Source organism: Quercus robur, chromosome 4, assembly GCF_932294415.1.
Source record: "Quercus robur chromosome 4, dhQueRobu3.1, whole genome shotgun sequence".
NCBI classification, from domain to species: domain Eukaryota; kingdom Viridiplantae; phylum Streptophyta; class Magnoliopsida; order Fagales; family Fagaceae; genus Quercus; species Quercus robur.
In genome coordinates this window covers 51547078-51570209 of record NC_065537.1, presented here as the reverse complement: position 1 = coordinate 51570209, position 23132 = coordinate 51547078, and the positions used below count along the sequence as shown (strand labels likewise).

The window sequence follows — 23132 nt, the reverse complement described above, 5'->3', positions numbered from 1 at the left end:
AAATAATAATGTATAATAGAGAGCCTTATATAGGCTAGGCATATGTGTAGTACAAGTAATATGAGTAAACTACAAATACAGTATACTGGGCTAAGCCCAATGGGCTAATCTAGTCTAAGCTATACACTAACGGTGAAGATGAGACAAATGCTAGACCTTCAATGGTAGAGGTGGTCTGAGAACTTGAAAATATATGGCTTATGATGCCTGATTCTGACATTAAAACAACGGATCCTATGCTCTCAGGTTCAGAAAAGGCAATGACTTCACCATCATCATCCTCTTATGTGAAGAATCCTTTTGTGTCATCAGATGTATTTGGCAATGACCTTGTTAGTGGAGTCATTCCATCCATCACGCCTAGATAGGAAATGTTTGAAAAATTGGTTGTATCTGAACCTGAGGTTGCTAATGTCTTGAAAATTTGTTTACCCTTAAAAAAAATTAGGAACACCCTCAATCAAAATTAGGAACACCCTCAAATTTTAAAAAAAAGAAAAAAATTGTTCTACTTTCAATAAAAAAAAAAATTGAACTCCTCAGTTCCACAAAATAATTCATAATTGTTGTCTTCCACGAATCTCTACTCCAATAATTCCTCTAATGTATCTGTAAGGGGAAATAAAAAGGGGGGGGGGGGGTGAGATAACCCAATAAGTGGAATACATTAACATTGGGGTGTGGGAACAAACTTTTCAAATAAATAATGCTTACAACAATTTCATAACTTGTAACTCATCAATATTTCACATAAAAAAATACTTTTATATTGTGAGCTATCATAATATATATATATATATATATATCAATACCATCATATAAACAATCACCTAGGCTTTTCTCGTGACCTACATTTATGCCCTATTGATAGGGTTGTATTGTCTTCTTTTTGAGACTGGAACCTCATTTTCATCGCTTTTCTTAAGGATGGCTCCTTTGGAACCTAAATGAGCACTCCCTTACTAAGGAGCTTCCTTTTTGTATCCTCAACAGTATACTCCCTTACTAAGGAGCTATCAAATGTGTATTGTCCCCTTTTCTAGTACTGTCCCTTGTTAAAGACTAGCTGTAGTATGATTTTCCCTTGTTAAGGACTAAATACAATACTAAGCTTTTAATCATGACTTGCCATAGGTTTTCAAAACATATTCAAGATGCTCACTAAAATAATCCATTCAAGGTGCTCACAAAAATAATCCATTCATAATTCTAAAAAATATAAGGATATATTCACACATACAAGTTTAAATAAATTTAGGTTGTCCCACAAGTTTTTCATAAAACTAATAGTCAATGTGCACATCAAACATTTATAAAATATCAATTTATATATAGAATATCAACATATTTCTTTGATATAAAATAGTTTAATAATCAACATTGTTTTGGGAAAACCCCCAAAATTAGTAAATACCACTTACCTCTTAGTTGTAAAAATAAAAGAAATCAACCTCCCTTGAATCACAACAATTCAGTAGAATTAGAATCTAGCAACACCAAAAATAGATTCATCAATACACAATTTCCCACTTAAAAAAAAAAAAAAAAGTCTATTTTCAGACTTAAACGGTTTTATCCTAGACAATATTGATATATCCAAAATTCTCCATTTATTCACCTAACTATCCAATTCACTTTCAGCTTTGATCAGATTTTTGGACTTAAAGATATTGCTGCCTAATCAGATTTTTCCATTACGTCATTATAGGTATTCATGAAACTTCAATAGGGCCGAATAATGAACATTTGACCAACCTGAATGTAACAGCCATATTATTTATTCATATCCATTCACTCTAACATTACATCTATCCAATCTAATATTGGAAGCCACGTATAGCCTTAATTTATCAATCTAGTTGCTTAGCATTCCTTCTTGATGACGTTAGATATCTATTGACTCTAATATTATATATATATATATATATATATATATTCAACTTAACATTGAAAGCTACATGATAACTTTAATCTATTAATCTAGTTGCTTAGTATGCCCTCTTGGTGCCATTGGATTAGGATTTTGACAATAACAAAAGTGTGATGCATGTCAGTTGACGGTAAACAAGTGAGACTATAAACAATTAATTTATCAATCTAGTTGCTTAGCATTCCTTCTTGATGACGTTAGATATCTATTGACTCTAATATTATATATATATATATTCAACTTAACATTGAAAGCTACATGATAACTTTAATCTATTAATCTAGTTGCTTAGTATGCCCTCTTGGTGCCGTTGGATTAAGATTTTGACAATAACAAAAGTGTGATGCATGTCAGTTGACGGTAAACAAGTGAGACTATAAACAATTAAATATAAACCACAAAAAGCAACCTTTTCCCTTTCACATGGTGACAACTTGAATTGATAAGTCTAAGCCTATTACTTCATTAGGCACAAATTCAAAGCCCGTGGCCCTTTCGTGACATATTGACCATTCCTTATCTAATATAATAAAATTATAGGAGACCTTTTATATTAGTATAATGATAGTCTAGGTTCATGACAATGGCTAGCTATTGACTATTCAAACTTCTTAAATTTAGAGCAAGACAAACCATACCTGAACTACATGTGCATAGCCGTAGAGAAGAAAAGAAACAGCTTAATAGTGTATTGCAGCTGAAAACAAAAAAGAACTTTCTTATGTACAAACACGTGTAACTTAAAAGGTAAAAGGCTAGGGTTATCAAGGCCCATATTTTTACTTACACTACCTCACTTGGGCTTCATATCCCATAGCATTTATCTTATTTTTTATATCTTAGACCCAAATCAATTTGATCCATTTAATTGTAGGCATCTTTTATAATTTACGTATAATAATTTAAGGAAAATGCTAATGAGTGTCCTTAGGGCATTGGTTAATAATCCATTTAAAGAAAATTTTTATGGGAAATGAAAAAAAGGTAATTAATTTTTCGACAGTTTTTTTCATTTCTCATAAAAGTGGTATCAAAACTTTCCTAAAATAGATTATTAAGGAGTGTCCTAAGGACACTCGTTAGCATGACCCATAATTTAATTAATATCAAAATTATGGGGTGTTACATTAATAATGAGACTATCATACAACGATTTCAAAATATAAAAACTCGTAGAAGATAATTGTAAACTTTATGTATTTGCATGTATTTTGATTATTATTGTCAATATATGAATTTCTCTTTTCATTAAATTGTATAATTTATGCTTTTTAAAGTATACCATTGAAAAAATTTATGGAGTTGCCTTTGCCTCCATTGACAACAAATTCTTAAAGCTCGTTATGGTGACCTGGTCAGAAACATGTGCCACCTTCCACAACCGCGTGGTCCCATTTTCAAACTTCGTTTTCTACGTTTAAATACTCATCTGTAGCATTACATATCTGCTTACATCATTCTAGTAAGTATTTCTTCGTTTTTTGTGATAACCTTTACAAATATGTACAATTTAATTATTGTTCATAAAAAAAAAAGTACAATTTAATTATTAATGGCAATTTGGCTGCTTTGTCTCTTCTCAAGCTGTAATATGGGAGTAGAGCCTTGAGTGATTCTCTTATTTTTTATTCTTCTTGGAGCCTTGTAGGTTTATTTTTGCTGTACTTAACTTTGAGTTCTTTGATTGTTCATTTATTTAATTACCACAATTAAAAAAAGTTATTTTTAGATAAATTGAATTGCTTTAGAATTTGATTGTAGTTTTGATGTAGTTTGTTTCATGTTATGAGCATGGTTTTGAAATCCGGACCGGACCGTACGGTCCAACCGGAAAAACCATGACCCTCTCAGTTTTACGGTGTTTTTAGGTTTTTTTTGCTTCAAGAACCGTTTTATGTGAAAAAAACAGAGACCCGTACGTATCGTGGTCGGACCGTGCGGTTCTGAGAACTGTGACCGGTTTTTGAGGTTCGAACGATTTCTTTTTGCTTCAGCTTTTCCGATGAATTTTGGGTACACCGAGATGAAGTTTTGATCAGATCTAGAAGAAATAAAAAGAAATGAAAGAACACGAAGAAGAACAAAGATCAAAAGAGATCTGATAATTTTTGGAGGTGCTTAGCTTCACTGATTCACAATCTTCAAATCTGCTGCAGTGAGAGAGACAGCTTTTTTTTTTTTTTTTGATAATCAAGAGAAGAAACTCTTTTTGATTGATAACACAAACACAAACACAAACACAGACACGAACACAGAGAGACCACTGATAAAAGAGCAAATTGTTGATTGTGGAGAAGAAACCCAGCAAGCAGATGTAGGCGACTCCAGAACGAAGACCAAAGTTGAGACAAAGAGCTCACAGAACAACAGAAAGGAGAAAGATAAAATAATGAATTATGGCTTCATTGCTTCAGCGGCCAAAAGTAAAGATAGAGATGTGGTCAAGGTAGTAGGTGGGGTAGGTGGGTGAATTGAATGGAGTTCCACGTTTTGCTTTGCTATTGGTTGAAATTTTAACTTTTTATGTTTTGTTTTTATTTTAAAGGAAATAGTTGATTCTTATCTTACCAGTGGGCCACGTTGCATGCAATGCAATACAAATATCATCCGTTCATCACATTAAATAAATGGAGGTATTACGTTCGTAATATTTTCACAATAAATTATAAGTGGTTAGTTGTTATTTGTTCAAATTTGAACCTAACGCTAAAATTAATTTTTTACTTCAATAATAATAACTAGTAACAATCTGTCACTTAGAATTTGTTATAAAAATATTGTGAAAATGTTATGAACATATCATTTTTCTTAAAAAAATAAATGCATTCGTAATTTTATAAGTGCCATGTTGCGGACATGCAACACAATTACACAAATACCATTTTTAATATATATATTTTTTATTCTAATTATTATATTATTAGATATTATCACAAATTTAATTAATCAACGTAAAAAATACTAGGATTTAATATTTCTTAAAGTTATGAATTATGATATAGAAAATACATTTGAAACATAGATTTCTTTGTTTCTATAAAGGAATAATAGATCTCTCTCTCTCTCTCTCTCTATATATATATATATATATATTTGATAGGAATAGATCTTTATATTTAATTGCACTATTTTAGTTAATTTTTTAATATTTTTACTAATTTAATATAATTATTTATATTTTAAATAATTATTAAATTAATTATGACGTCATTACAGTTCGACCTCGGTTCAACCTCGGTTCGACTTTAAAAACCTTGAACCTCTTCCTTTTACGGTTCAATAAACAGTCCGAGTTTCAAAACCTTGGTTATAAGGTGGAGTACTGGGATTCAACCACAAATTCCAATCTTGGGTACTAAGAGAAAGTTGAGAGTTCTAGCTCTCACTGTGATAGTGGGATGTATTTGTTAAAAGCTTGGACGTATGGATTACTTATTGTTGCATGGTTGTGTTGTTCCTCACTACTTATCGATCGGAGCTTAGGATACTCGGATTACCAACCCGGATGAAGGTGATTTTGCTTAGTTTAATTTGTTGTTCTGTTAATTGCAATTTATGATTCATAAGGTTTTTTGCAATTAAGGCTGTGTTTTTTTTGGTTTCAAATCACTTCCGGAAATGCTTTTTCGTAAATGCGGGTGTTTGGTTGTGCGGAAAATTAATTTTCTGGAAAATATTTTCAGTTGACCGTGTGTTTTAGTTGGTTTGACCCGAAAATTGGTTTCAGTCAAAATTTTCACTTCAAACCATTTTCGGACTCACGTGCAAAGAGAGAGAGAGAGAGAGAGAGAGAGAGAGAGAGAGAGAGAGAGCCTTCGACTTCGACTTCAACTTCGCCGATCTACGAACTCACCGATCTACGAACCAATCACGCCTTTGACTTCGCCGATCTACGAACCCACGAACTGATCTTCGACCCAGAGCCTTTGACCCACGAGCCTTCGATTTCGCCGGCGACCTAGAGCCTTCATGCCACGAACCGATCTTCAACCCAGAGCCTTTGACCCATGAGCCTTCGACTTCGCTGGCGACCCAGAGCCTTCGACTTCGCTGGCGACCCAGAGCCTTCGCGCCATTAGTCGATCTTCGACCTAGAGCCTTCAACCCACCGATCTATGAACCCACGAACCAATCTTCAACCCAGAGCCTTTGACTTCACCGGCGACCCAGAGCCTTCGCGCCACGAACCCAAGAACCGATCTCTCCCTCTTTGTGATTTTGATTTTTTGTGTGATTTTGATCGACCCACAAACCGGTCTACGTTTTTGTGTGATTTTGATTTTTTACTTTCTTTCTTTGATCTATGATTTTTTTTTTTTGTTGTTGTTGTTGTGGTGGTGTGGATGGTGGTTTTCTTGTTGTGTGGTGGTGGGTTTTGTGTGGGTGGTGGTGGAAAATAGCATTTTTAGAATGTTACCAAACACATGAAAATATTTTCTAGAACAATTTTCATAATGCAACCAAACACTTGAAAATATTTTTTTTTCTCGAAAATAGCATTTCCGAAAAATATTTTACATGAACCAAACACAGCCTAAGTTTTCACAATGGTCATGGGCACATGTTTTCTGAAAATTTACCCGTGAACTCTCTAACAAGTGATTTCATTCAGGAAAATGCTAAAGATTGTGACACATTAGTTTGTAAGGCTTATGTAATAAAATTTACAGTATACCTAGCATTGCTATTTTATTTACCATGGTTTTTAGACCCAGATCGGACTGTACAGTCCGATCGGGAACCTCTCACTAACACAATTCTTTAAACCAACAGAAACACTCTATGCACAAAAAGCACGAAACTGTTCGAACCGCGATTGAACTGCCCGAATATTAAAACCATGAACGGTTCTCACGGTTCATATCAACGCTTTTTAAAAAATTTAAAAATAAAATAAAATATTTTTTAGAAGCTAACAGCACGTTATCACGATGGTTGAAGCCTCAACCACTATGAGATGCTGTCAAACATTGAAAATATTGAGATCCCATCATCTCTATCTTGCTAGCTTTGTCTCTTGTTTGTTATTTGTCCATAACTTTTCTTCTTAATCTTCTTCTCTTTCTCTCTTTGTCTTGTTTTCTTGCCTCTACTCCGTCTAGATGTTGCGTAAACTGGTTTAAGAAGACTAAAGAAAGGTAAAAAAAAGAAAAGGTATGAGTTGGGAAGTTGGAGTGATGGAAGAAACGAAGGTTAAGAAGACGAAAGAAGGAAAAAATATGTAGAAGTAAAAGGCTAACTTGGTATAGAGATTTTTTTGGGAAATGGAAGCCTGGGGGAAATTTAAAAAAAAAAGAAAAAGAAAAAGAAAAAAGAATGTAAAGTTGATGTTCTGATGAGACCAAACGTGATGTGTTGTTGGTATTGGATTAATATGTAAAGAATGAAATTAACGCAATGATATTTTTATTTAATATGTTTATAATATTTATACAATAAATTATTGTATTGGATTAATATTTAAAGTAATGTTAATTCTATAATAAATTCACCATAAATCTTAGGTTGAAAAATGTTTATTTTCAAAATAAATTATATATATTTTTTGAACTATTTTAGTTAAATTTTCATTTTTTACTAATTTAATATATTTATTTATATTTTAAATAATTATTAAATAAATTATGACATCATCATAGTTCGACTCCGATTCGACCTCGGTCAGATCTTAAAAATCTTAAACCTCTCTCATATATGGTTCTTTGAACGGTCCGGGTTTCAAAACCATGTTATTTATAGGAACTTCACATATCAAATACTCACTTCCCCTAAGTCATTACTGATTATTGTTGCAAATAGTTGAGCTGTAGTTGTTATTTGATTGTATATGCTCAAAATGTGGGGCTGCTAATTACAAAGTTGATGTACAATGGTTAAACAACTTTGCCTTTTCCTTCCATATGGAAACCTTGCTACTAGAATTAAAGAAACACATGGATCAGCGAAGCTAGTGAATTTTGTAAATGTACATGTTGATGAAATGATGATTAACATTTGAATTCATTTGCAGTGAAGGCATTGCAGGCCATCAAGAGCAGATTGATAGATCCCAATAGGAATTTGAGTAACTGGGATCGAGGAGATCCATGCACATCAAAATGGACAGGGATTGTGTGCTACAATACTACATTAGATGATGGATATCTACATGTAGATGAATTGTATGATTTTAACCTTTGCTATTTTATTTCTATCAGGGAGCAATATTGAAAAAGTCGATAAGTTGGGATATTTATAAGGGTGAGATGTTGGAAAACTTGTTGGCTAATCCAAAATCAAACTTGAAATTAGATTAAGCTAAGTTATTACGTGGTCATTACTCCAAGCTACGTGTTTTTGACTAAAAAATAGCAGTTTCAAGGATAATATTGGCTAGAGCGACTTCTTCCTATGACAGCCCAGTTGAGGCTTCATTAATTCGAGGGTTTCATGATATTTTGCGATAATAGGACTGGCTTCTCACGCAGTATTTTAATAAAGCCGTCATGACTCATGATAGCATTCTTGGAGAAACGGATCACTTGCATAGGCATGATAGCATTGATAATAAGACTATCATGCAACAATTTCAAAATATAAAAACTTGCAGAAAGCAATTGAAAAATTTATGTATTTGCATATGTTTTGATTATTATTATTGTTAATATATGAATTTCTCTTTTTATTAAATGATGTAATTTATACTTTTCAAAAGACACCCTAAAAAAAGTTCCTAAAACCGCCACCATTAGTAACAAATTCTTAAAGCTAGTTATGGTGACCTGGTCAGAAACATGTGCCACCTTCCACAACCACGTGGTCCCCATTTTCAAACTTCGTTTTCTTCGTTCAAATACTCAATATCTGCTTACATCATTCTAGTAAGTATTTCTTCGTTTTTTGTGATAACCTTTATAAATATGTACAATTTAATTATTAACGGCAATTGGGCTGCTTTGTTTCTTCTCAAGCTGTAACATGGGAGTAGAGCCCTGAGTGATCCTCTTATTTTATATTCTTCTCGGAGCCTTGTTGGTTTAGTTTTGCTGTACTTAACTTTGAGTTCTTTGATTGTTCATTTATTTAATTACCTCAGTTAAAAAAGTTATTTTTAGATAAATTGAATTGCTTTAGAATTTGATTGTGTTTGTTTGAGTTTTGACGTAGTTTGTTTCTTGTTATAAGGTGGAGTACTGGGATTCTACCACAAATTCCAGTCTTGGGTACTAAGAGAAAGTTGAGAGTTCTAGCTCTCTCTGTGTTAGTGGGATGTATCTGTTAAAAGCTTGGACGTATGGATTACTTATTGTTGCATGGTTGTGTTGTTCCTCACTACTTATCGGAGCTCAGGATACTCGAATTACCAACCCGGATGAAGGTGATTTTGCTTAGTTTAATTTGCTGTTCTGTTAATTGCAATTTATGATTCATAAGCTTTTTTGCAATTAAGTTTTCACACTGGTCATGTGTAACGCCCCAAAACCATAAGCAATAAAAGTCTATTTAACCTAAATAATCCATAAAAATATTAAATAAAAGAAACCAAAAACCTTAAATTTCATCACAAATGTCAGAGCTCTAATTTACCAAAGACAAAACATCCTCAAAATAATTCTCCAATATAATGTTTAATGCCATAAAAATAATAATAAAATCTCCAGTTCCACAAAATAGTTCGTAACTGCTGTCTCCCAAGAATCTTTATTCCAATAATCCTTCTAATATATCTGTAATGGGAAATAAAGGGAGGGAGGGGGTGAGATAACTCAATAAGTAGAATTCACTAACATTGGGGTGTGGGAACAAACCTTTCAAATAAATAATTCTTACAACAATTTCATAATTTGTAACTCATCAATATTTATCATCAAATACTTCATATATATATATATATATATAAAATATCTTTACATTGTGAGCCATCATAATATATATATATATATATATCAATACCATCATATAAACAAATTCCTAGACTTTTCTCATGGTCAATGTTTACGCCCTGTTGACAGGGTTGTGATGTCCCCTTTTTGGGACTGGAACCTTCTTTACATCCCTTTTCTTAAGGATGGCTCCTTTGGAACCTAAAGGTGCACTCCCTTGCTAAGGAGTTTTCTTTTTGGATCCTCAATAGTATACTCCCTTGCTAAGGATCAAATGTGCACTGTCCCCTTTTCTGGGACTATCCTTTGTTAAGGAATAGTTGCAGTATGATTGTCCCTTGCTAAGGGCTAAATACAATATTGAGTTTTTAATCATGACTTGCCATTGGTTTTTAAAACATATTCAATATGCTCACAAAAATAATCCATTCATAATTCTAAAAAATATAAAGATATATACACACATACAAGTTTAACTAAATTTAGGTTGTCCCACCAGTTTTTCGTAAAACGAATAGTAAATTAGCACATCAACCATTTATAAAATATCAATTTATATATCGAATATCAACATATTTCTTTGATATAAAATAGTTTAATAATCGACATTGTTTTGGGAAAACCCTCAAAATTAGTAAACACCACTTACCTCTTAGTTACAAAAATAAAGGAAATTAACATCCCTTGAATCACAACAATTCAGTAGAATTAGAACCTAGCAACACCAAAAATAGGTTCATCAATACACAATTTCCCACTAAAAAAAAAAAAAAAAAACTATTTTCACACTTAAACGGTTTTATCCTAGACAATATTGATATATCCAAAATTCTCCATTTATTCACCTAACTATCCAATTCACTTTCAACTTTGATCAGATTTTTGGACTTAAAGATGTTAGTTTTTAGACCCCTTAAAACACAATTGGATTAACTTAGGTAATTAGCCAAGTTGTTACTTAGTCCAAATTCTAAATCTAGGTTATCACAATCAAACAATCATATCATGCAAAGCAGTGAAAAAATAAATAACACAACGATATGATAACCCAGGAAACTCAAACCAGTAAAAAACCTGGGGAGGATTTAACCTAGCTATCCTCAAGGTAAAAAGCAAATCCACTAGAAAGAATCGAAGTTCATACAATAAGACTTACAAGCCCCCACGCTCGACTTCTTATTGCTACCCACCAGTAGAACTTACTGACACGACCACGTGCAAGCTCCGAATCCACGGACTCCTTCTTTCTTTGGCCTTTGCAAAACACAAACACCCCCGTTTGTGACTTTGAGATCCCACTCAAAGGTTTAGCAACACAAACTCTCCTGTTTGTGACTCCAAGACCACCCTTGAAGGTTTAGATCATCAACACCTTTGATGACAAGAGAAGGCAACAACTTCTACAATACCGGATCTTGAGATTCTTCAAGGAATAACACCGGTAAAAGACATAAGAGAGCTTTTGAGTACAAAACCCTAGATCTACAAAAGAGGCACAAGATGTACTCTAATCTCTCTAAAAAACTCTCAAAACCCCACCTAGGTTTAGCTTATAATGTCCTTTAAATACTGGAAAAAAACGGCTCGCAATTTGGGCTTCAAATGAATAAGTTATGGCCTTTTTACGTTTGCTGATTTTGCTGAAATTTTGGATCAATCGAATCTGTCTTTCGTTCAATCGAACCAACCAGCTTGTAACTCATTTGTTTTTATCCCAAACTTGAGTTTTTTTGTCTTGGTCTTCAATGTAGACCATTCTAAACTAATGAGACTTAGTTTTTGTCATGTTTTGTCATGGTTTGCCAACATTACAAACTCAAAACCTAACAAAAGATATTGTTGCCTAATTAGATTTTTCCATTAACGTCATCATAGGTATTCATGAAACTTCAATAGTGCCGAATAATAAATATCTAACCAACCTGAATGTAATAGCCATATTATTTATTCATATCCATTCACTCTAACATTACATCTATCCAATCTAATATTGGAAGCTACGTATTGCCTTAATTTGTTGCTTAGCATTCCCTCTTGATGCCCCTGGATGTCTATTCACTCTAATATTTTATATATATATATATATATATATAGATTCAACCTAACTTTGGTAGCCACATGATATATAACCTATCTGATCAACCTAATATTTATATCTATTAAACAAAAGTAGAAGCCACATATTATAGTATTCTTAATTTATCAATCCGGTTGCCTATATTTTTCCCTTGATGCCGCTGGACTAGTACTTGGACCATAACAAAAGTGTGATGGTTTGACAGTCAACAATTGAGGCTATATGCGATTACATATTAACTACAAGCACCCTTTGCCCATTAAAATAATCATAGTTTTAGATCCAAGATAGCCATATACGGATATACATATAAAACCACAAAGCAACATTTTCCCTTTCATATGATAAAGTCCAAGCCTATTACTCTATTAGGAACAATTTCAAAACTTGTGGCCCTTTCCTAACATATTGACTATTCCTTATCTAATATAATACAATTATAAGAGCCCTTTTCTATTAGAATTAGAGAAACACATGGATCAGCGAAGCTAGTGAATTTCCTAAATGTTCATGTTGATGAAATGATGATTAACATTTGTATTCATTTGCAGTGAAGGCATTGCAGGCCATCAAGAGCAGATTGATAGATCCCAATAGGAATCTGCGTAACTGGGATCGAGGAGATCCATGTACAACAAAATGGACAGGGATTGTGTGCTACAATACTACATTAGAAGATGGATATCTACATGTAGATCAATTGTATGATTTTAACCTTTGCTATTTTATTTCTATCAGGGAGCAATATTGATTCGAATAATGTTGCATATTCTTCCACTTAGAACACTTTTCTTTCTTTATTTCTTTTGTCCCCCTTGCATGATGAGATATTTCGTATTCCACTTTTATCTCTAGTGACATTAGATGATGAAGGGAATGAAATTCCTTGGTTCTTTAGTTCATTTAAGATTCAAAAAAATTATTGGGACATGATCTAATAGCCCCATGTTTCCCAATTTTTCTAGAAAATATGGTTCAGATATAAGACTATGAAAGCTTTGATACAACTTTTCTATTTACTGCATGTAGGAATTTCTGTTGAAGACCTAATGTGGTGCTTTAATAATTCCTTTTCGGGCTGCCTTTCTGCAGGTCACTATTAAATATGAATTTGTCAGGAAGTTTAGCACCAGAGCTTGGCCAATTATCGAATTTGACTAGATTGTATGGAAAAGCATATCTGAAAGATACTTTTCTGTGCTTTGATACTTTTTGTTATTCAAAGTTTTTGGTTACCTCTTTCACTTCATGTTCTGGATCATTGTTATTCTCACCCCCATTGTAGCATTTGATGTACTTATCCTACTGATATATTTTTCTCTGTCTACTCTGTTGAAGGGATTTTATGTGGAACAACATAAGTGGGAGTATACCAAAGGAGATAGGCAATATTACGTCTTTGTTTCTCTTGTAAGTTGAGCAGCTTCTCTGTTGGATAGGTTAGACACCCAATATTGCAGTCACAGGATTACATGCTTAGACAATTAAGAAATGCAGATATGCTACTAGTTTGTGCATTTCAAAGCCTTTGAATTCTGAATAATATAGGAAATAATCCTTGTATCTGAGCGAATTTACTTTTTATGTCGGCAGTTTTCTGAATACATGATATTTTAATATTGCAAATCTGCAGTACGTTGCTTTGTCTCTAATTCCATTTTCAATATTTTGTATGTTCCAGGCTTCTGAATGGAAACCAATTAACAGGTCCCTTGCCTGAAGAGCTCGGTTATCTTCCAAACTTGAATATACTACAAATTGACGAAAACCATATATCAGGACAACTACCTAAATCATTTGCATTCTTGAACAAAACAAAGCACTTGTGAGTGTGTTTTTGATGCTATAGTGTCTAAAATTAGTTCTGCAATGATTAACCGTTATACTTCTCTTTTCTATGAGCAGTCACTTGAACAACAATTCGATCAGTGGGCAAATCCCGCCTCAGCTATCCAGATTACCAAGTCTTATTCACTTGTAAGTAGGTAACTGGTTATCTTGTATATTATTTGCCTCATCTGTCAGAACAATCTATGAGATCAGTGACCATCTTCAACTTTTGACCTGCAGCCTTCTTGATAATAATAACTTATCAGGGCCTCTTCCTCCACAGTTCTCTGAAATGCCAAATTTACTGATACTGTACGGTTTCTTATTTCCTGGAACATAAATATTTTTGTTTTTTATCACTTAAAAATGTCATTACAATTACAATTAAGATTTCTGAATTTCTTTTCTTTTTCTTTTTCTTCTCCTCTTGAACAAGGTCACGATTTCTAATTTTCCTTTTTCTATAATCTAATAATACTTAAGCAATCTTTTCTCAAGTTTCTTGATGCTTCATTTTCTTTGTTTTGCAGCCAACTTGATAACAATAACTTTGATGGGACTACAATTCCAGCTTCTTATGGCAACATGTCTAAATTGCTGAAGTTGTAAGTGTATATTATTATGTTATTGTCCTGTGTTTTTAACTAGGTTTCAAAAGTAAAGGTGGGTTGAGGTGCTAGCCTTGAGGTGTGAGGCAAAAAGGTTTTGTTTATTAATTTGGCAAAAATGCAAAACCGATTCTTATTTTGACTTAGTTTGGATTTTCTTGGTGTGAAAGGAAAAATATATTCTTTGTAAAAGCAGTAATTTGATTTATTTTATCCACTAAGGAATAGGTACTGAAGCCTTATATAAATAGCACTGTGAAATGTTTGGTGGCTTTGGCCCAAAAGGTCCTCCCCATATGGGTTAAGAAGACTAAGAAGAACATGAGTGGGTTTCATTGAATAGTAGCTTGATAGTTCTTTTGGGGTTTAAGGATACCCACCTATGTGACTTTAGAGTTTGACTAATGTGTTACTATAATAACATCATATGGTGTATTGGGATTTTGGTACTAAATGAGTGTCAAGTTTGGGATTTGTTATTGAGAGTTTCTTTTTGGTGTATTGGGATATGAGTTAGTTTGTGTTTTTTAAGTTAGTGAATATTGTTTGTAAGAGTTAGTGATTTTGGTTTGTGGTTTGTGGTTGTAGTTCATATTGTTTATAGAGGATTTTAGTTGCCTTACTTGTGGATTTGGGCATAAAGTTGTTCAAACCACATTAAATATTGTTGTCTTGTATTGATTTTTTATTTCTAGTTTGTGTAAATGCACACCGAAATTTTGACAAGCTGTTATCAAAGCTAGGTTGATCCTAGTGTGGTTCAAGAAAAGATTTTTTGTACAAGTTTGTGATTGGTTTGATATAGGCGCACACAAGTTTGGCTTTATACATGGAAATGATGATCAACTTATTTGAGGAAAAACTTTTTAGACTATGATGGAATTATAACAGAAAGAATGAAGATTACTTGATGGAATTTGGGTCCATGTGGAGATTTGAAGAAAATTTTCTCCCATTTTGACTTGGTTTTAGTTTTCTTGGTGTGGGAGGAAAATTTATTCCTTATAAAAGAAGTAATTTGATACTTCTTTTCCACCAAGGAATATATACTGGCACCTTATATACGGAAGACAGGATTGTAAATGGTTTTGTGGTTTTCTCCCAATAAATCCTACCATATGGAGGAGAGAAGGGAAGACTATTAGAAGAACATGAGTAGGTTTCTTCGAAGAGTAGTTTGAAAGGGACTTGCATGTGAGACTTGAAAGTTTGTTTATTGTGTTACTTTGAGAGTATCATTGGGTGTATTGGGTTTTTGGATAGTGAAAAGGTCAAGTTTGTGAGTTGATATTCAGAGTTTGTTTTGGTGTATTAGGGTTGGGATTTGCTTGCATTTGTGAGAAGTTTTGAGTGTGTTGGTATTTGTGAAGGTTGTGAGTATTGTTGTGAGAGTGTGAGTCTAGTTTCTAGGCATTAGTTATGTGTTGTAATCCATATTCTTGATAGTGAATTTTTGCTATTGTTTGTCCATGGATGTAGACATTGAGTTTGCCAAACCTTGTTAAATATTGATGTCTTGTGGTGATGTTTATATTTCTAGTGTGTGGATGTTTATATTTTTTATTTTTAAATGTTCTTCGACAAGCACCAAATAACAACAGACCGAAAAACTAGCAAAATATAAAAAAAAATATAAAATTGATAGAATGGTATACATTTTGTCAGAAATATATAAATTATTCAAACATTGATTGAAAAAAAATTAAATGGGAATGTTACATAACTTAGATTGTGGTGTTTGTTAAGCCAACTAAGCAGGCATATAAAGTTTTTTTTTTCTTTGAAACTTCTAGGCCACTAGTACATTGAACAAGTCAGGATTGCTTTAATTAATGATTAATCCTTTGAAGCTTTATGCAATGTTCCATACCAATTTATGTAATCAGATATAAAAAATGTTTCATGTTATTTGGTGCTTTATATGCTTGCAAGATGGCAATCAAGGAGTATGCATATCCGTGTCACATGATATTTCTTGGCAAGACTGATAATATTTGTGTTTTGGTTGGATTTTCTAGGAGTCTTAGGAACTGCAGTTTGCAAGGACCAATTCCTGATTTGAGTCGAATACAACAGCTTGGTTATATGTTAGTTGTTTTATTCTATTTTTCTTTTTTAATCTATTTGACGCTGATTATGAATGAGCTTTTGAGTTAGAAAGATAAATGCACCAGGCTGAATAAAATTTTCTCTTTACTTTATCAAAGATCAATTTGCTAGCTACTTATACTTTAATTTTAATTTACATAAATTTCAGAGATCTTAGTTCTAATCAGCTAAATGGAACCATACCTCAAAACAGACTTTCTGCGAGTATCACAACTATGTAAGATTCTCCATCTTTTGAATGACATGTCGTCTGCTGGTTTTTGTGTTTTGTTTAAAATTATTTACCAAATTTACAAAATATTTGGACACATCTTTCAGTTTTTGAACATAATTTATGCAAGCAATTCCCTTGACTTTTGATATCTAATATTCAAACAATATGCTCAGCGATTTATCTAAAAACAATCTTACGGGAACAATTCCGACAAACTTTTCGGGTCTTCCTTTTCTTCAGAAATTGTGAGTAGTCCTCCACTTGCTTTTTTCCTACTTCCGTAGTTTTAGTTGTTAAATTACCGATTGTTCCAAAATTTTAAGCTTTTGGCGCATCAGAATGGAGAAGATAGGGATCAAACTCACGACCTCCTATTTTGATACCATGTTAAATAACTAATTGTCCCAAAAGCTTAAGCTTTTGGAACAATAAGTAATTTAACAAATTCTATAGTTCAATGTTATAGTAAATCATTTCATATCTATCTAAATTTGAATTTCCACTTATCTCAACAGTTACTTATAAAGTTACCAGTTGATATTAGTCAACAAATTAAACTGTTAATTAATAAATTGCTTTATTTGGTAAATTATTCCCCATGGCAGGTCACTTGCAAATAATTCATTGAACGGTTCAGTTCCATCCGCTATTTGGGCTAGTAGGACTTTGAATGCAAAGGGAAACCTTACAGTGTAAGATCTGAGTGACAATGTTTCTATTTCCCTTGGTTAAAAGCATAATTTTCTGTTGGGTGTGTGTGTGCACTTTCATGCTCTCAGACATCTTGTGCTTATATTGGTACAAATAAAGTTGATTCGTTTTCCTGATTACAGCACACTCTTTTGTAAAATTCCAAAGTGTAACATCTTGGATTGACTTCAATAAGTTTACAAGCATCTAATACTGGATTTTCTAAGCGATTGCTTGTGGCCCTTTGGTATTGCAGGGAGTTGCAGAATAATAATCTTTCAAATATTACTGGCAGTACTGTTCTACCTTCGAATGTCACTGTCTGGTTTGCTTCTATACTTGCTCCCCAATTTGCACTTGCTAATTAGCTTCATGTAGAATTTCATGAGTAAAAAAATGCATCTTAAATTAACGGGATTACTTGTTAAGATGTGCACCTTTTGGCTTTAATAATAAAAAAAAAAAAAAATTGGAGGTGTAACAGACATACACATTGATACAATTAACATGTCACTTGTTTTGATAATTAATTTTCAGGCTTCAAGGGAATCCCTTATGCAACGGCAATGTAAATCTTCAGTTCTGTCAACCTGAAAATGACACTCAGAGTTTAACAAATTCCACTTCTGTTCCTATCCCTACAGTATGCCCACCATCTTACGAATGTTCCACCACATCTACTCAAAGTTGTTTCTGTGCTGCCCCACTGATTGTTGAATATCGGTTGAAAAGTCCTGGATTCACAGATTTTCGTCCATACATAGATGACTTTGAAGTGTACATGACCGCAGAATGTCTTAATTTATCTCTTAATCAGCTGGACTTTAAAAATTTATGGGCATGGGAAGTAGGACCTAGACTGAAGATAACCTTGAAGTTTTTTCCTGAGAACACCTCCGTATTCAATAGTAGTGAGGTTCAGCGAATCACGAGCAACTTCACATCATGGAAATTTCCTCTTAATGACGTATTTGGACCTTATGAACTTCTCCGCCTCGATCTCCTGGATTTTTATAAATCTGGTTTGTCTTGAAACCCCTGTTTGATATGTTTTGCAACAGAGCTTTGTTGCTCATTTACCAGTTGAAGAATGTACAACTGTCTTCTCTAATGTATTTGACCTGCACCTAGAAGTCCTCTATACTAAATAGATAATCTTAGGTTTGTGGCATTATTTTTTGTTAGTGGTTATACCTGTGTTTGAGTCCATACAGAGCTAGCACATTTTAGTGGAGATCAACCCTTTTCTTTTTCTTTTTCTTTTTTTTTTTTTTTTTTTTTTTTTTTTTTTTTTTTTTTTTTTTTTTTTTTCTGCCAACCATTTTGAAGATGGGCTTGATCTAGGCAGTTTAGTGCTTTCACCATAGTGATGTTATGTTCAGTGGTATTGTAGATACAACTGCACTATCCTCAGTTCAAGAGGTTTTATATATTTTTTTTTCTGGGCAATTAAGTTGTGTTCTATATTGGCCAGGAAGGAAGCTTCTAGTTCACACCTGATGTTACTTATGTCTTCACCCCAAGCATAGATGAACTGTGTGTCAGGCACATGTTAATTTCATATATTCATATATGAGATGAATATTGTTGGATGGTTTTGAATTTTATATGCTAATAATTTTCACTAATGTCACAGAGGTTGGCAACTCTCCAAGCTCTGGTATAAGCAAAGGTGCATTGGCTGGCATAGTGGTGGGGACCATTGCAGGTGCAGTAACATTGTCTGTAATTCTTGCTCTTCTGATATTGAGAGTGCACATGAGGAAGCACCATGCAGTTTCAAAACGACGTCATGGTGAGTATCTTATGTTTATGAAGTTAGGATGTTTAGGTGGACATATCATGATTTTTCACTTTCCCTGTATTTGTTTTAATTAGGCCTGTCAAGCTTGCCAGGCTAACGCTTGTCCAAGCTCAGCATGAGGTACAAAGGCCTCAAACTGGCCTGAAATGGTCAATATTGTAGCCCTCTCTCAACTATTGGTATGGGAAAGCTTCAGCCAAGTTCTGGCTGGCCCATGAATGGAAACATCATTTTGGGATGAAATGTTTTAATGAAAAATACCATTAGACTTGGTGGCATGCTGGCTCGAACCAACTCTAAAATAAATAATAACCACTCAGCCTTTCACTTATAAAGTGAAACATATACACACACAACATATATGTATACAATAAAGCATTTTGATAGTATGCATAATTGTATTAGTTATTTTAAAACAAATGGGCACAACATCTTTCATTTTTAACATTTGACCTGTATTTAAGTTACAGTGTCTGGGACTACCATGAAAATTGATGGTGTGAAGGATTTCACTTATGGAGAAATGGCTCTGGCTACAAACAACTTTAACAGCTCTTCTCAGGTTGGCCAAGGAGGGTATGGGATGGTTTATAAAGGCATTCTAGCTGATGGTACTCTTGTGGCCATAAAACGTGCCCAAGAGGGATCTTTACAGGGTGAGAGGGAGTTTTTGACAGAGATAGAATTGTTGTCAAGGTTACATCATCGAAACCTTGTGTCTTTGATTGGATTGTGTGATGAAGAAGGTGAACAGGTGCTTATTCTTATCTTGATTGGACATATAGAATTTTTTTTACAAAAGATTGGATTATCCATCATTCTCATAGTGGAATACACGAACACGAGTTGATGATTGCCTTCAACTTAGGAAGTTGATACAATTAAATCATAAGGTCATGAAAGCGGTCAAAGAAAAAATAAATAATAATAATAAAAACAATAGAATAAATCAAACTCAATCTAGAGACATTATAGATGAGATGCTGCCAACTTTTTTTTTTGTTTTTTAAATAATGTAGAAGCATATGCAGAGTTCTTTATAAATTAAGGATGATTTGATTTTAGAAAAAGTACCAATAACTTATTATCTCCTTTCACAATGAACTTTCTATAGTACTATTCTTCATGAGCAGTATGTTTCTTCTGCAAAATTGTTTGGCTTTCACACCAAGGACTGTTATTTTTCATTCTGTGTGGCTGAATTTGTTTAAAAATATTGCTTAGGAAGAGCTTCATGTTAGTATTGTTGTGGATGCAGATGTTGGTCTATGAGTTCATGTCAAATGGTACTCTAAGGGATCACCTTTCTGGTACACCATACATTCACCCTTTAAGTTTGCTTCTCCTAACAAATTTACTTTTCAAACTCTACATCACATTCAAATGAGCTTATTTGTGGTTCATGCATGCAATAATACAGTTAAGTCTAAAGAACCTCTGAGTTTTGCTACAAGATTGAAAATTGCCCTGGGATCATCTAAAGGCATCCTTTACCTACATACGGAAGCTGATCCCCCAATATTTCACCGAGATATCAAGGCTACCAACATATTATTGGACTCTAAGTATACAGCAAAAGTTGCTGATTTTGGACTTTCTCGACTAGCACCAATTCCAGATATTGAAGGCGATTTGCCTGCTCATGTATCCACAGTTGTGAAGGGAACACCAGTAAGACACTTATTTATGACATTTTCCTAAATAGAATTATAAACTTCATGAGTCTAGGTTGATGAGTGAATTTTTTCACCTCATTGATTTCATCATCAGTGTTCTCTTTATTGTGGCACCAGTGCCACATGTTAAGTGCCTATAAGTTTTATGTGTTTCTTCATTTGACAATCTAGCCTAGACTTCCAACCCATCTTGGTAAAACAAATAAAAATGAAATGATAGTGTCTTCCATTTCCATTTTTGTTTAAATTATAAATTTATACAATTTGTTTTTTTTTATTAAAATAAATAAGTCAAATTCAAACTAGATGAAATAGACTTAATAGTGTGTGGTAGTAGATATAATTGTTATCTATTTCTTTATTCTCTCATTCTCTGTATTAAATTTGCAGGGTTACCTAGATCCAGAGTATTTCTTAACTCATAAACTGACAGATAAGAGTGATGTCTATAGCCTTGGTGTTGTATTTCTGGAACTCCTGACGGGGATGCATCCGATCTCACATGGCAAAAACATTGTTAGAGAGGTAAAACATTTTAGACTTGTTTGCCTTAGATTCGATAGGAGCCCAATGGTACATTAGGTGATTGGGCATGAAAGAAATTGTTGTTTTGTAATTTATTTTACCCTTGCAGTTTAATCCGTAATGAAAATTCTCCTCTAACATATGTCATTTTATACTAGGTGTAATAGTCAAGAGTGAGATCTTGAGTTGCAAGTTTCAGTTTTAACTTCAAAAAAAGATTGAAATCTTTTTACAATCCTATGCCAAATAGAATTTTATACAGTGAAAATCACTTTGTCATAATGTTGTTATCATATCATCCTCTAGGCAGCAGTGGCTTAAATTTGGTGTAATAAAATGAGCACTTGTAGTTTTTGACTGTCTTTATCCATTCCAGGTTAATGTCGCATATCAATCTGGTATGATCTTTTCAATTATTGATGATCGAATGGGATCTTATCCTTCTGAATGTGTGGTGAAATTTTTGACTTTGGCTCTCAAGTGTTGTGAAGATGAGACAGATGCTAGACCTTCAATGGCAGAGGTGGTCCATGAACTTGAAAATATATGGCTTTTGATGCCTGATTTTGACATTAAAACAACGAATCCTATGCTCTCAGGTTCTGGAAAGGCAATGACTTCACCATCATCATCCTCTAATGTTAAGAATCCTTTTTTGTCATCAGATGTATCTGGTAGTGACCTTGCTAGTGAAGTCGTTCCATCCATCACGCCTAGATAGGAAATGTTTGGAAAATTAGTTGTATTTGAACCTGAGGTTGCTAATGTCTTGAAAATTTGAACTGGGAAATGGTCTTTACGTTCATCTCAGTTGTTGATGTTTTGGAAAGTCTCTCTCTTAAATCTTCATTACAATTTGTTTTGGAAAACTAATGTACTTAGAGCAGTAGATGGTTTAATAATATTGGTAGTGGCGGCGCCATGTGGAGCTCGGGGTGTTCCTCAGGGTGTTCCCATGAACACCCTAACCTGAAAAAAAAATTATATATAATAATTAATTTTTTTTTTATTTGTTTACCCTTAAAAAAAAAAAATAGGAACACCCTCAAATAAAAAAAAAAAAAATGTAATAGAGTAAGCGGCAAGCCCACAGATTCTCAAAAAAAAAAAAAAAAAGGATGCAAGCCCAACATCAAGCCCACAGCAAGCCAACAAATTACAGAGGTAGCAAACCCATGGATTCTCAAAAAAAAAAAAAAAAAAAAAAAATCCCAATACAGAGCAAATCACTAAATTAGAAACCTCAAATCACTAAAGCAAACCTAAAGACAAAAACATCAACAAAGCGACGCCTTACGCCTTAGGCTTAAGCCAACAAATGGAGATCGGTCACGTCGCTCACTCGACTTCGGAGAACGGTCACGTCATCGAAGATCGGTCCAATCCAAAGCACATCGTTGCATCAAAGATCGATCATGTCACTCGCTCGTCATTGTCGCTCGCTCGTCGATCAGAGATTGCTCATCACTCGCCCCTCATCGAAGATCACTCATCACTACCTCGGCATTAGCCTTCAAGCCTCCTTGCTCTGGTGCTCCCTTAAGATATTTCATTTTACTAACTTCTCTCTCTTTTTCTCTCTAACTCTCTCTAAGTCTCTCACTCTCTCTCTCTTTATCTAAAATCACTGAAATGAAATGAATGAGACTCTCTCTCTCTCTCTCTCTCTCTCTCTCTCTATTCATGAAGACTAACTTTATCTGATTCTTTTGAATTGTGATTGGTTAAAGCTTTAACTTTATTAATATTTTGCCTAATTTTTAACTTTTTGGCTTTATCTTATCCATTGGTGTTGGTGTGTGTTGGT

At 33.6% G+C, this 23132-nt stretch overlaps 1 protein-coding gene and 1 pseudogene across 3 annotated transcripts; both read left to right on the top strand.

The window, feature by feature from the left end:
- LOC126722141 (probable LRR receptor-like serine/threonine-protein kinase At1g06840) overlaps positions 1-22198 on the top strand; it is a 38751-nt pseudogene extending 16553 nt beyond the window's left edge.
- On the top strand, positions 8819-22198 carry LOC126722902 (probable LRR receptor-like serine/threonine-protein kinase At1g06840). 3 transcript variants are annotated; one of them, XM_050426054.1, is made up of 21 exons: positions 8819-8957; positions 9095-9287; positions 12421-12571; positions 12962-13033; positions 13208-13279; positions 13551-13694; positions 13775-13846; positions 13940-14011; positions 14230-14304; positions 16326-16394; positions 16565-16633; positions 16804-16875; positions 17236-17322; positions 17577-17645; positions 17858-18342; positions 18957-19115; positions 19595-19878; positions 20383-20434; positions 20545-20795; positions 21191-21325; positions 21702-22198. In XM_050426054.1, the coding sequence occupies exons 2-21, from the start codon at positions 9179-9181 to the stop codon at positions 22044-22046; spliced, it is 2844 nt and encodes a 947-aa protein (XP_050282011.1). In that variant the 5' UTR covers positions 8819-8957; positions 9095-9178; the 3' UTR covers positions 22047-22198. The 3 variants fall into 3 exon arrangements, with proteins under 3 accessions (XP_050282011.1, XP_050282010.1, XP_050282012.1); XM_050426053.1 differs by having other exon boundaries at positions 19589-19878; XM_050426055.1 differs by lacking the exon at positions 8819-8957 and adding an exon at positions 12059-12065 and having other exon boundaries at positions 9198-9287.
- Positions 22199-23132: the final 934 nt, after the last annotated feature.